At 39.5% G+C, this 13220-nt stretch overlaps 1 protein-coding gene across 2 annotated transcripts in view; it reads left to right on the forward strand.

The window, feature by feature from the left end:
* The window catches only part of LOC126384975 (protein PHTF2-like), a 63739-nt gene that overhangs the window by 27857 nt on the left and 22662 nt on the right, over positions 1 to 13220 (forward strand). For both annotated transcript variants that reach the window (XM_050036447.1, XM_050036446.1), the window contains exon 4: positions 11231 to 11287. In XM_050036447.1, coding sequence (XP_049892404.1) covers positions 11231 to 11287 — 57 coding nt within the window. The remainder of the gene's footprint in view (positions 1 to 11230; positions 11288 to 13220) is intronic.

Consider the following 13220-nt stretch of genomic DNA (forward strand, 5'->3'; position numbering starts at 1 on the left):
AAATGGCAGAAAATGAAAAATATAAGAGATGTATAACAAGGACAAAAAACAATCTGTGTGAACGGACAACAAACTCATATTTATAAAGTGTATTTAACTCATGATAACCAACAAAAGGATTGGACATTAGGGATTAAGTTTAACCTTAATATTCAAAGGCAGGCTTACAAAGGATCACCCCCAGTAATATATGTTTAAAACATGTCATCAGTAATATTGTCGGTGAAGATTCTCAGTCATCCAGGTCATGGTAATCATAGTGCTATATCGTAGGCAACTGGACTTGCTTGCGTTTCTTGAAGACGTTTCGCCTCTCAATCAAGAAGCTTCTTCTGTTCTAAATGACTGGTACGAAGTTGCAGGCTATAAACCCTGTGTGGGTGGGCCCTGTGTTTATAGCCTGCAACTTCGTACCAGTCATTTAGAAGCTTCTTGGATGAGAGGCGAAACGTCTTCAAGAAACGCAAGCAAGTCCAGTTGCCTACGATATAGGACTTACCACCAGTAATATTGTACACTTAAAACAGAGTACATAAAAACACGCAAGGGTTTAGCCTCACTAATACTAGTTCAAAAACATGACGACAACATTGAGAGGAAGGTAAAATGTAGGAAAAACCGTAATAAATCACCCTCGATATTTGTCCAAAAACGTGACAAACAAGCAATAATTTAAGAAGCCAGAAGTACATAATGTGGTGATAATGGTAATCGGCAACTAGTTTTATAAATGATTAATGAGTCATGTTTCAAGCATAAATACCACAAATCAGCTTCTCCCATCTTCACATAAAGATTTTCTGCTTTTCTTTACTTTATTTGACAGCAGATGAAGTATGTTTGGTTTTTGAGCGTTAGTCAGACAGAAGAAGACAAAAGAAGACGTCATCTTAAGTTTAAAGAAACTGTTTCATTTCTGTAATTGCACAGACAAGAAAATCAATTGAGCATAATTGTTAGATTAGCTTAGTTAAGCTCCAGTTAATATATTTATGATTATGTTCAGATTTTGATTATGATCTACAGCTGGAACGATTAGTTGATTAATTGATTAGTCAACTGACAGAGTCTCTATAACGCGGATTAGGTGCCTTTCTTAATCATATGTGATAGTAAACTGAACGTCTGTTAGTTTTTGACTGCTGGTCAAACAAAGGACATTTAAATATGTCATCTCGAGTTCTCAGAAATTAGACTTGTGATAAATTGTAATTTTTGGCAGATTGATAGTTAAAATTATCACTGTTTGAGCCTTGATCTTATGTTTCTCATTTCATCTCATCTATTTGACTCACTCATGTACTCTAAAATTACAAATAGCCTGTCTGTGCTTTTGGTGTTCACGCAACAGATACTTCTCCAGCTTTAACTCTTGTGTAATTTCCACATATATGTGTCACATGATGTCATACTTCTGAGCTCACTTTGCTGCTTTTGTATAAACTGATCTTTAAGCTTCTGTCACAGTTAGTTTTATCCAATTGATGTTGTTACACTTGTGTGTGAACCGGAGGTGAGACAAGCCACATTCATCCGGCATCTGCTTAACCTGCAATACCCATACTGACACATATACACCTGTATTACGCAGGCTGAGCAAATAGTTGTCAATATTTCTGTTAATGCTGCAAACAGGTTGACCTGCTCAATATTTCATTAACCCTCCCCCACCACAAACGTGTTACAGGATATTTACCAAGCAAGTAGAGAGATTTTTCAATCTGTCTCACACACACACACCTGTCTGAGCTGAAAATAGACTTTACACACACTATACAGCAACACCTCTCTGTGTGTGTCGCCATGGTCACACAGGAAAACACAGCGGAGAGTTAATCCTACCGCCACAACCAGCTGTCTGACCCCAATCCTTTTTTAATTGTTCTGTTACTTCAGTTGTTCTCTCGGTCACTGAATCTTTTTAGGGGGTTTGTGTTCATTCACACCTTTTACTGTTTCTTTTTTATTTTATTCTCGTAGGAAATCACCTATTTAATTACTCAATTTTTTATTTAATGTTTGAGTTTCAACAAAAAAAGGCAGATGATCATATTTAAAGTTGTCTCAAGATGAGTCTGTAGTTGTTTTTTAGGACATAATCAGCACCTGTCAACAGCTTTAATAACAAGTTAATCTTTTACCAGCAGGTTTTATGTCACTTGAAGTGGAATATCTTGATTCATTGGTCAATTAAAAAGATAAATCAGTGGATAATGGAAATAAAATTAATTAGTTAAACCAAATTAAGGCTACAAGTAACACATTATGTAATTTAACGTGATTAATTCAGTCAGTCTTTGAAAAGTTTCCGTGTGTTGCACATACCTCTCTAAACTGAAAGCATCTTTGTACACACACTCGCAGCACCTCTTGAGTGTTTCCACTGGTGGTTAATGAGTGTGTCAAAGCTCACCACACCTAGACAGACATATGTAAATAAGTGATTCCCACAAACAGGTCAGGTATTTTCCATCACAACCTGTTTCACAGAGGAGAGTACACAGGTTTATGAACTGTAAGGAAGAAGGAAAAGGTAGACGAATAGTTTATAGGAATACATAGAGAGGTAGATTTAGCAGAATGTTTAAGGGACTTGTCACTGTTACTTATGTGGTAGCTTCACTTAGTTTTAAGGTCCTAATACAAATTCTCAAGATTGCAAAACCCATTTTTAGAATGTTTTCATTATGATTAGATTTGTTGGTTACTTTTGTTTAAATAATTGAATCTTTAAGTCTATAAGATGCTGGAACATTTTGAAAAAACAGTAAATTTGATTTTAAAAATCGCAATATATCCGCTTGCTTACCGTATAACAATATATCGCAATATATTTAACCATAAAATCCTTCATCGTGATACGTATTGTATCGCCAGATTCTTGCCAATATACAGCCCTACTAGACTGATATATTTGCACCTTTATAAAGTTTACATGGCCAAACTGGAGCATTAGCATTAATGTGGTGTCGTGCATCTGTCCAGCTGAGTGAATGCAGCTTTGTTTTTGTCACCACCAACTCCTGAACCAAATATCTGGATCTCTAGTGGCTAAACGTTGTATTCACCAGCTAGTCGCTAACTTTATCTGCTCCGCGTTTACTGTAGTAATAACTAATTTTAGTAAAGTGGGTTTGTAGAGCTTTTTCCCTAAAAACATTCCCTGCTGAACCCTGAAACATCACTGATACCCCTTTTCCACCAACATGGAACAAGTGCCGCTTCAGTTCTTATACCTAATTTTAAATCGTTTGGACCATTTCAACCAAAAATAGATTGGTTTGGAATCTGAAAAGTTGGCTCTTAGTGTGAACTAAAAATAGCAGGTTTTCTCTGACCTGAAGTGTGACCTCTGATGACATCAGTGGGAGTGTCATATTCTGTGAAGTGTTGCACATAATGGTCTCCAACCTCTTCTTATGATTGATAGTTGGTCCATGCTTGTTTCTCAGATAAAAACATATAGTTGCGACTAATAACAGATGAAATGCTCATAGGTACTCCATCTTGCTACTACTGGTTACTTCCATTGTGCATTGTGTCCACAGTCTCTGTTGATGACACATCCTTCATTACGATGGATCGATGTAAAACTGGTGGAAATGCGGACCAAGACTTTTCTTGAAGAGGTGGTCTTGGTCCGCTTACAAACGAACTCTGGTGCAATTATGCAACTTTGTAACAAAATTAGTCCCTGACTCTGCGGACCAAAGCAAGACAACTCTAGGTCTGAAAGCACCCTAACAAACAGAGCTAATTCAATGGAAAGGGCTATGAGAGAGCAGTGACTAAACCAGAACAGTAACCTTGTGAGCTGTGAAGCTAAAGCAACTGAGGCTGAGCAGACAGATGTTGAAACATGGGTTGAGCTAAGGGTAGGTGACAATTCTCTGTGGATTCGTCACTACTGGTGACACCTTTGATATCACGCATTTGACCCGCTGTTATTAACAAACATTTCTAAGAGCAGCTTTAACGCCAGCAATCAAGAATGAGCACAGGAGTGTGTGTGTTTCTAAAGAGGCAACGTGCTACTCAAGTATCTGATAATTGGGTTTGTGGTAACCTGGAGCCACAAGTTTGAACCCCAGCTCGTCTATACGTACAGCAGATGCACGGATTATTCTCAGGTAATGTGTGTGTTGACCTGTTTAAACATAAGTCCCGTCTGCTGCAGACAAACACTTCACCACAAACATCGCCCTCATACCTCCTCAAACCAGCGTCTATGTGTCTGTGTGTGTGTTAGTTCGTGTGAGTGTGTGAGACACCCCCTCCATTGCAGAGGCATTTGTTATATAACACTGTTGCCTCGCCGACATAATCCCTCTCTCTCTCTCTGCCTCCCTGGATCGTCCCTCCATCCGTCGTCATGGTGACCCCAGCACTGCCGCAGCGGCACACTTGGCCTCCTCATCCCTCCTTCTGGTGCACTCTCTGCACTTGATTTGCTTGTCAAATCGCTGAAGTCTGTGATTTTACTCGTTGAAAGCTGTGAGCCATTTGACCAAGACCAAGAATATTTAACCCCTCGTAGTTACCAAGGCAGTATTTGGTTTCATTTTGGATTTTTTAGCAATTAAAGACGGAAAAATAACGCCAAAAATGAAGTCGCAAATGGACAAAGAAGCTGTAATTTAGATGTCTTGTCGCCTAAGAACTTATGTATTATGAGAGGAGGCGATCAGGTGTACAGACAGTGATGTAAGGATGAGTGTGTGTGGATAAGAGGATTTACAGTGCAGTTAATTCCAGTCAGATCTCAGTTACCGCATCACTCCATGATGTAACAAGGGATCATGTTTGTGTCTGAAAATTACTCCTGTTTCCATACCTGTTCTTCTTATCTACACTCTCTCTCCTCCTTTATCTTTCTGTTGAGTAGTCTGGTCATGTTTGCCCTCTGGCTGTCCTCCACATACACTCCAACATCCTCTCCAATCTGTGTGTGTGTGTGTGTGTGTGTGTGTGTGTGTCTGTGTGTGTGTGTGTGTGTGTGTGTTTTAATAGGTTGAGTGATGTGGAAAATTAACTGTCAGCCCAAATGTCACACACTTAATCAGTCAGTCACACGTCAGGTTTAATGCTCAGAGTAACCCATTTGTTCTCAACTGGTAGAGCCTGAGGATCCACATTTGTCAATAAGTCACAGCCCGGTCGTCATGTCAGATTTTAAATTGCAATTAATTTTGCTAAGTGAACAGCAACAGGAGTAATCTACTGTAATTTATTGCAGCGTTTAGAGACAGGAAGAAGTACACATGGGAGCAAAAATTCCACCAACCCCCCAAAAAAATATCAGACATAGAAACTGGGGGTGTAATTTTGAAGTTTTTTACAATCGATTCTTTTGACAATATATTTGCTGGTATCACAAAGTCTGCCATGATACAATTTCAATTCAGTTCAAATTAAGGGCCTATTATCAATTTGAGATGATAAATATCCTTATTGTCTTTTTCCCAGCTGCTTACCATTATTTGCTTGGCGCTAACCGCTAGCTCTGTTTGAATAAGAAGGAAGGAGGTGTGCTTGGGTGGGAATGGTGACACCTGTGTGCCATGGGGATTTCAAAATAAAGGCGTATCTCAAAGATTAAGATATATTCAATGTTTTCACTTTGCATCGATTTGATTGTTGATCATTGAATTGATATACTGATCTAGATCCATACATTACATCCCTAATAAAAACTGGTATTAATTCATGTGGCAGAAATAAGGAATGGTGCAAAATGTACTCAAATATTTTACTTAAGTATTAATACTAAAGTGTAAAATATTCTGTTACAGGTGAAAGTCATGCATTCAAAGTCTTGCTCAAGTAAAAGTACTGAAGTATCACCATCAGCATGTGCTCAAAGTACTAAAAGTAATTATTATGCAGAATGATTATGATTGCAAATCTTGTTTGACATACAGTGGGGAAATAAGTATTCAACACGTCAAACTTTTTTCCATTAAACAAATTTCCAGTGCAGCTATTCACATGACATTTAGACCAGACATTGGTATCAACTCAATAAAACTACAAAGGCAAAGAGATTTTAATACCTCAGTCTATAACAATTATGTGCTACTAAGTGGAATAACACAGGAGAAAAAGTATTGAACGTGCTAACTGCAATTTATTGTATACTTAAAGACACTTGCCGTATGAAGGAACTAATCTCTCACAGTGTTCAGATAAGATTTTGGCTGATTTTTCCACAAAGACTATCTTTAAATCTTAAAGAATTTGGGGGACCATTAATGAATCTTGATGCTTCTGGAAGAAATTTTACCTTCAAAACTTTACAAACAGATTCTCAGTTCCCAAACACTTCCTTGGTGTTGTTAAAAGACACAAGGTAATGTAACACAGTGATAAACATGCCCCGGCCCCAACATTTTTGGAACATGCTGCTGGAATTAACTCAGAAAGAGTGTATATTTACAGTAATCAATACGGTTTATCAGTTTGGACATTACACATCTTGCCTTTGTACCGTATTCAATTGAATAAAGGTGCAAAAAGATTCTGTTTTTGTTTACATTTTGCACAGCCTTCCAACTTTTTTTGAATCAAGGTTTTAAGTAAGTAAGTAAATAAACTCTATTTATAAAGCACCTTTGGAAACCAAAGTTACAAGGGGCTGTACAGTGCAAACAATAAAGTGTACACAAGAGGTAAATACAGAAGTCAAACATACAGAACAACAAAAACTACATTAAAGGCAAACGCCCGTCACAGTACAAAGTGCTTACGAAACAGATGAGCTTTTAGTAGCATCTTAAAACATCGACTTACTCTTGTTTTTTTATAACAAGAGGAGGACTGTTCCAGAGGGTGGGAGACATGATGGCAAAGGCGCTGTCCCCTTCGGTTTTAACAATATGAAAATGATAACTCCACATAACCATATTAAATATAAACACCCAGAGGACAGACCAGTGCTCATGTTAAAAAATGTTGTTGAGTTAATGCTTTTGTTTTGTCGGACAGGCTGAAATCAAAGACAGACACCTCCTAGGACTCAGCATCTTACAGACAAAACAAGATAAATAAGTTGTTTGGGACGTTCACAGCGATCGGATGATATTTGCTTTGATTTGACTCGGAAAGCCATCTGTGTGACGGTGTGACCTGCGGGGCTGGCGGTGTCACGATGGCCGCACGCTGCAGATATCAGCATCTCAAAATGAAAGCGAAGCATTGAAAGTGTGGTAGACTTCAAAATAGTAGTGATGCAGGATGTCCCATCTCTAAATCGGGGTCAGACAATGGCATGAGCACACTGTGACGCACTGCCTGACCCACATCTCATATTGGTGTCTGATGGTTAACACGGGGATGTCACAAGCATCAGGGCTGAACAAGTACAAACAAAAATACTGAGAATTTGCCTCTGACATAATTTCTTTAACTACCCAGAAGAGAGACAGAGATTCATAATATAACCTTCTAACGGACATTAGAAACACTTTCTCTCCTCTCCAGCCTTTTTCTGTCCCTCTTCATGTTCTTCTTCCCTCGTCTGTGACCTCCCTCTTCCTCTCTTTCTATCCATGTTTAATGAAGTCTCATTAAAGATGCAGACTTTCCACTGGCGAGCTTGCAGGGTGACCCAGACTCGATGCCTTGGAGAGACACACACACACACACACACACACACACACACACACACACTCTCATGAATACACTGATCTGCTGCAGTCAGCTGATCCTTTTAAGTCTGAACACACACTATGTATGAAAAATGAAAGGCGACAATTATGTAGTGTCCTTTTTTTTTCTCGAAGCATATTATTATCTGCTAATCGTGACTGATTCAAACTCTGACAGGGTGAAATGAGCACAGTTTGACCTTGGGGTGTGTTGTGTATGTCTGTTTCCAGGTCAGATATCTGGCGGAGGCACAAATCTATCTTGTTCCCACGATAACCGCACTTTCTGTCCGTCTCTCTGTTGTGCTGCGCCCATACAGACACACTGCACATACGGTTTGTCATACATCTGTAGGTGTGTATTAACCACCTCCACCAGCCTTGTGCTCACTTGTACACAAACTTTCCCCTCCACAAACACGCAGTCTGCAGGTCTGTTGATCTCTGTGACAGTGACAGGTGGTGCTGCGTGCATTTCCCCACAGTCGCACCCTCCTCCCTTCGCCATGTGTCGGCTTTAGCACACGATGATAGAATCGGAGAGGTTCCCTGTGAAGTGCACTCCAGTTGACTCGAGAGACCTTTTTGGACCAGTTTCACAGGTTCTTAACTCAGGTTTAGAGACAAGAGAGAAAAATGTAAAGACAGAGAGGTGAAAAGTAAACAAGAGAGTGAAGGAAGAAGGTGTACTGTAGCAACAACTGTGTGTTGTTTTAATGTTTGTGGGTCAAATGTGATGTACTCAGCAGGTTTGGCTTTGGTGCTTAAGTGTGTTCATGTTTTCAACTCCAGCCAAACCTTGTTTAAGTCAACACAACTTCATTTTGATCTCTAGAGGAGATCCCAAAGTGTTCAAAGATGCCAGATAGACTATTTTGTAAATGGATTATATGTCATTGTTCAAGCAAAAAGGTCAAATATAAGCTGTAAATGATGTATGACGTAGTAAATGTAAGATAGTGTTTGGGTTTTGGACTGTTGGTTTGGTAAAAGAAGCAATTTGAAGAGGTCGCTTTGAGCTCTGGGAAAGCATTTTTCACAGTTTTTTTGACATTTTATAGACTAAACGATGAATCTAATAATTGTGAAAATAACTGGCATAATAATCGATTAAAAAAACAATCGTTAGTTGCACCCTTAACACCAAATATGGCTTAAATAATAACATGTACATGGAAAAGTAACACACTATAAACCCACACTTGTCATGTACAAAGTTAAGAGTTGATCTGGTCTATTCTGGCACTTTTTTTTACTTATCTGATGTTCTATTCGTGTTCTTTACCAGACAGAATCTTCAGTATTTCTGTTTGATGACACGGTGACTCCATAAGAACGTGGAATTTTGGGTTGAATATTTACCTGAGTAAACACTGTATATGTAGCTGCAGTGATGATTTACAACAAGCTGGTACAGAATATGTAATATTGCCCAGAGGCACTCAAGCTTTTATAAGCTGCTTAAACCTGCAGTCTAACATGTTTTAAATGTTTGAGCAGTGAGCCCTTTACATGTTTTAAAGTGCTGTCGGACTCTTTGTTATAGCTGTCTTTTATATACTCTTGCTTATGTATAGTTTTACGTGCTGAGAGAGCCAGAGCAGATACATTTCACTGCACCAAATGTACATTTAACTTTTTAATGTGTATGACAATAAACTTAGTTGAACTTAAGTTGTTAACTTTCATAAGAAATAACTTTTTGTGTATTTGCTGAAAGTGTCACTATATCCTGACAGTGGTACCTGAGACAGATGATCATGTTCCCCTCGCTCCTCTGAGTGCTTCTGATGGCATTTACAAGAATCCACCGCGTCTGAATGAAAACAACCAATCAGAGTCAGGAGGAGTCTCTAACATGGCTTCATGAGGAGCTTTGCAAACATAATAGCTAGTCACCAGCAATGGAAAAAAACTGCCCATCCCTTTTTTGCCACACAACAAAGACAAGTATTTTCTGGCATCAGTTTACTTGTCTTTGCCATGTACCCTGTTGTTGGCAGCACAACGTGTGCAGGAACAGTGATTGTCAGCTGCGGTAGATACTCCTCCTGGCTCTGATTAGTTGTTTAGTGGATTCTTGTAAATGCCATTAGGAACACCAGGAGGAGCCAGAAGGATACATTTTTTTTCAGATTATCAGTCTCGTATACTACTTTTATTTAAGTTAGCAACTCTAGCTTTAAAGGTCCAGTGTGTAGGATTGAGGGCCATCTATTGCAGAAATACTATATCATTTTCGTAACTATGTTTTCATTGGTTTATAATCACCTGAAAGTAAGAATCCTTGTGTTTTCATTGGCCCAGAATGAGGGGTTTATAGCTACATATGTAGCAGGTCCTTTTCCATGGAGTCCACCATCTTGTTTCTACAGTACCCCAGAATAGACTAAATCCTACACACTAGACCAATGATACTTGGCTAGCGGCCCGCGAGTCACATTTGGCTCACAAGAGGTTGCTGCTGACAGTTTTCTTATTTGCGATGAAAATAAATTGATTTACACTTGTTTATATACATGCCAGACTGCACTAAAAAAATACGACAGAGGTACAGGCTAATTATTTATGTATTAATTATTAATATATCATTAAAAAAAATAGTTGAGCACCCTGCGTTCGACCTTTTAAAGGGTGTGTTTTAGTGGAAAACTGGGTTTAAGGGGTAAATTAGGGTTGGGTTTTTTTGTTTTTATTTTCTTGTAAACACATTTTTATTGCAGTAATACAGAGATAGTATCACAGTAACAGAAATACAAGCATTAGAAATAATGTTTGTTAACACATTGAACCCATTAACCCAAACATCACTTACCAATCCCCCATTTGCTTGTTTCACCAAGACATGATTATTTTCTTCAGGAATACCAAACATGGCGATCATTGGGGAAGGCTCAATTGTTAACTCAAATATCTGATACAACATTTAAGAAGTGATTACAATAGTCAGTAGCCAGTTTTGGGCATGACCAGGAAGTGTGTGAGATTACAGGGTGATAATGAGCATCTTACACAGGAATCTAAGGGTATATCCTCGACAGTCTGGATTTACTGTAATGGCTGTGTGCGCCCAAATCTTTTGCACAGGATGAGCATAATTAGGGGGGTTTGTAACAAACATTTATTGCCAAGTTAATATCCTAATTTATGGTGAAAAGATTCATCACTGTGCATTTAACGACACGGCTGTAAAACAGTTTTATGACATCGTGACAGCTCCAGTTGTGAAGCAAGAGCTTTTAAAACCCTGAACTCCCACACAAAACAAAATGCCAGCTGTAACGATGTGTTCCTGCTGACTCATATCACTATCTTCAATATCTGTAATTATAGGAATATAATCTATCTTCAGTAATGGTGCAGCTAAGAGGTGTTGGTAGTGGAGATAATTTTTGATTTTGTTGAGTGGCTGTAGCTCCTTCATTGTGAGGAAGTGAAGCTTTCTAGTGCGTCTAAGAAAACCTTTATTGTGGCTCATTATTCCTCTTTCTGCAAACACCGAGATGTATGCAGTGTCGAAACTAAAATGTTCTTCCCTTCATATCTCTTCATCTGTCCTTCCTCTTGTTTGTTTATTTTTCCAGATTGGCGCCTATGATCAACAGATATGGGAGAAATCAGTGGAGCAGCGAGAAATAAAGGTATGTTTGTTTTATTGTTTGCTCAGTGATTATGTTATTTCACTTTTCCATTTTCCTGTTTTTTCTTTGCTCTGCTTTTTCTAAAAGTTTCTCCTCATCCTCTGTCAAGTCTTTTTTTGTCCTCTCTTTGACTTTCATTCCTCCATCTTCCTCCCTGTTTCTTCACGTTGTTGTGTTGTCGCCGTCTCTCACCATGCTGCCAGTTCTTTTCCAGTGTTTTCTTTTAACTCTGTCCTCTCTGCCCTCCTGGCTGGGTGTCACCTGCCCATCTCTCCTTTGTCTCCATCTCCATCTCTTCTTCTTCCATCTGTCTTTTCCTCCTCCTCTCTACAGTTTATTTCTCTGGTGAGTATACAGCAGGGAGGACGTCCCTCTTGTTGTCCCACAGTGCACGCCTGCTCACCCACGCAGTAGACTACTAGACTGTGACTGGTTGGGTTTGAGTTGCCATGTCAGAAACCCCGGTGTGTTTATTAACCCCACTCTACGTTCACACTGTAGCAACACTGCTGCGTGATTGGCTGCAGGAAGGAGTTGTTTCCTTTAAGTTTAACTGCAGGCAGACGGATGAGGGAACTGAGCAGCTGTGGTCTTTGTTTGTGACGTGAACACACAGCTGGATCAGCATGATTAGTGTGGCACTGAAACTTTGGCCTTCTTTACCTCTTAGCAGGCAGTTTTAAGTTGAAAGAGCTGCAACAATGACTCTTAGAGTGACGCACACTTCTTTAAGGTCAGCTCAGATCAAATATTGATGACAAAACGATCTTTTCAGGGTTATATGACTGTGTTTCTGGGACCAGTCAGTGCTGTGTGTTCCTCTGAGAACAGACATAACAGATTCAGGTAGGGAGGTTCATTCCCAGGCTCTAGTTCACAGCAGAAATGTGCACATGCTCCCTTGTCCTTCCTGTTTAATTTGCATATTTTAATCTGTTCAAGGAGGTTAAGAAGGGGAGAAGACACAGCATCATATTGTGTCCTATCATAGGGAAACAACACGTGCAGTAAAACCTTGTCTGCACTTGCTGAAAAGGCTCAGTAGCTGACGTGCTATCTTAGAACACAAGGATGATTGATTCATTCATCCATTCAAGCGCACCCAAAGGGACTAAAAAGAACATCCAAAGAGCATCAGAGCAGCAGACACCTTCCCTTTATTTCTGGTGCTGTTTGCTGTAAGCCTCCCAACATCGCAGCTTTAGTTACATTGCTCTAACCCCAACCCATGGGGTCACAGAGTGTGTCCTAGCCTTCATTTAATAGCCTTGATTCTGTTTAGTCCTCGATGATTACAACTGGGGGTGTCACAATCATGATTCTAAATGGAAAATTGTTGGTTTAGTTGCACAGCGTAGCTAACTGGTAGCCTGCAGCTGCACTTTTCCTGACACCATTGCGTCCGACCAGGGTCAGCGATGACGTAAAACAACAGTAGAGCTGTGAAATTCTCCTGCTTCCCTGAAGTCACTGGTTTGGCAACATTTTGCCTTCCCCGTGAGTCATGTAAACAACAAACCTGTTGTTGACAAACTAGTTTGTAGATTACGCAAGTGAAGTGAAAGTGAAAGTGAAAGTGAGGTGAAGATCTGGTGGCTTTATGCAGGTGGGGAAAGTCAAACTGAACTTATTAACTGGTGAAATAAGTTATTGTTATTACATTTTTGATAGATTATTTAAATTTGATTTTGATTTGGTTATATCGCATTCGACACATGCAGTCTGTTTGTTGTCTGTTGAATACGTTGAAACTGTAACTTTAAAAAAAGAAAAAAAAGAGAGAACGGTGGCTGGGCTCAGCCTTAGAGATAGGGTAAGGAGCTCGAACATCCGGAGGGAGCTCGGAGTAGAGCCGCTGCTCCTTCGTGTCAAAAGGGGTCGGTTAAAGTGGTTCAGGTATTTGACCTGGGCGCCTCCAGTTGGAGGTGTTTCA

Source organism: Epinephelus moara, chromosome 23, assembly GCF_006386435.1.
Source record: "Epinephelus moara isolate mb chromosome 23, YSFRI_EMoa_1.0, whole genome shotgun sequence".
Taxonomy (NCBI): Eukaryota; Metazoa; Chordata; class Actinopteri; order Perciformes; family Serranidae; genus Epinephelus; species Epinephelus moara.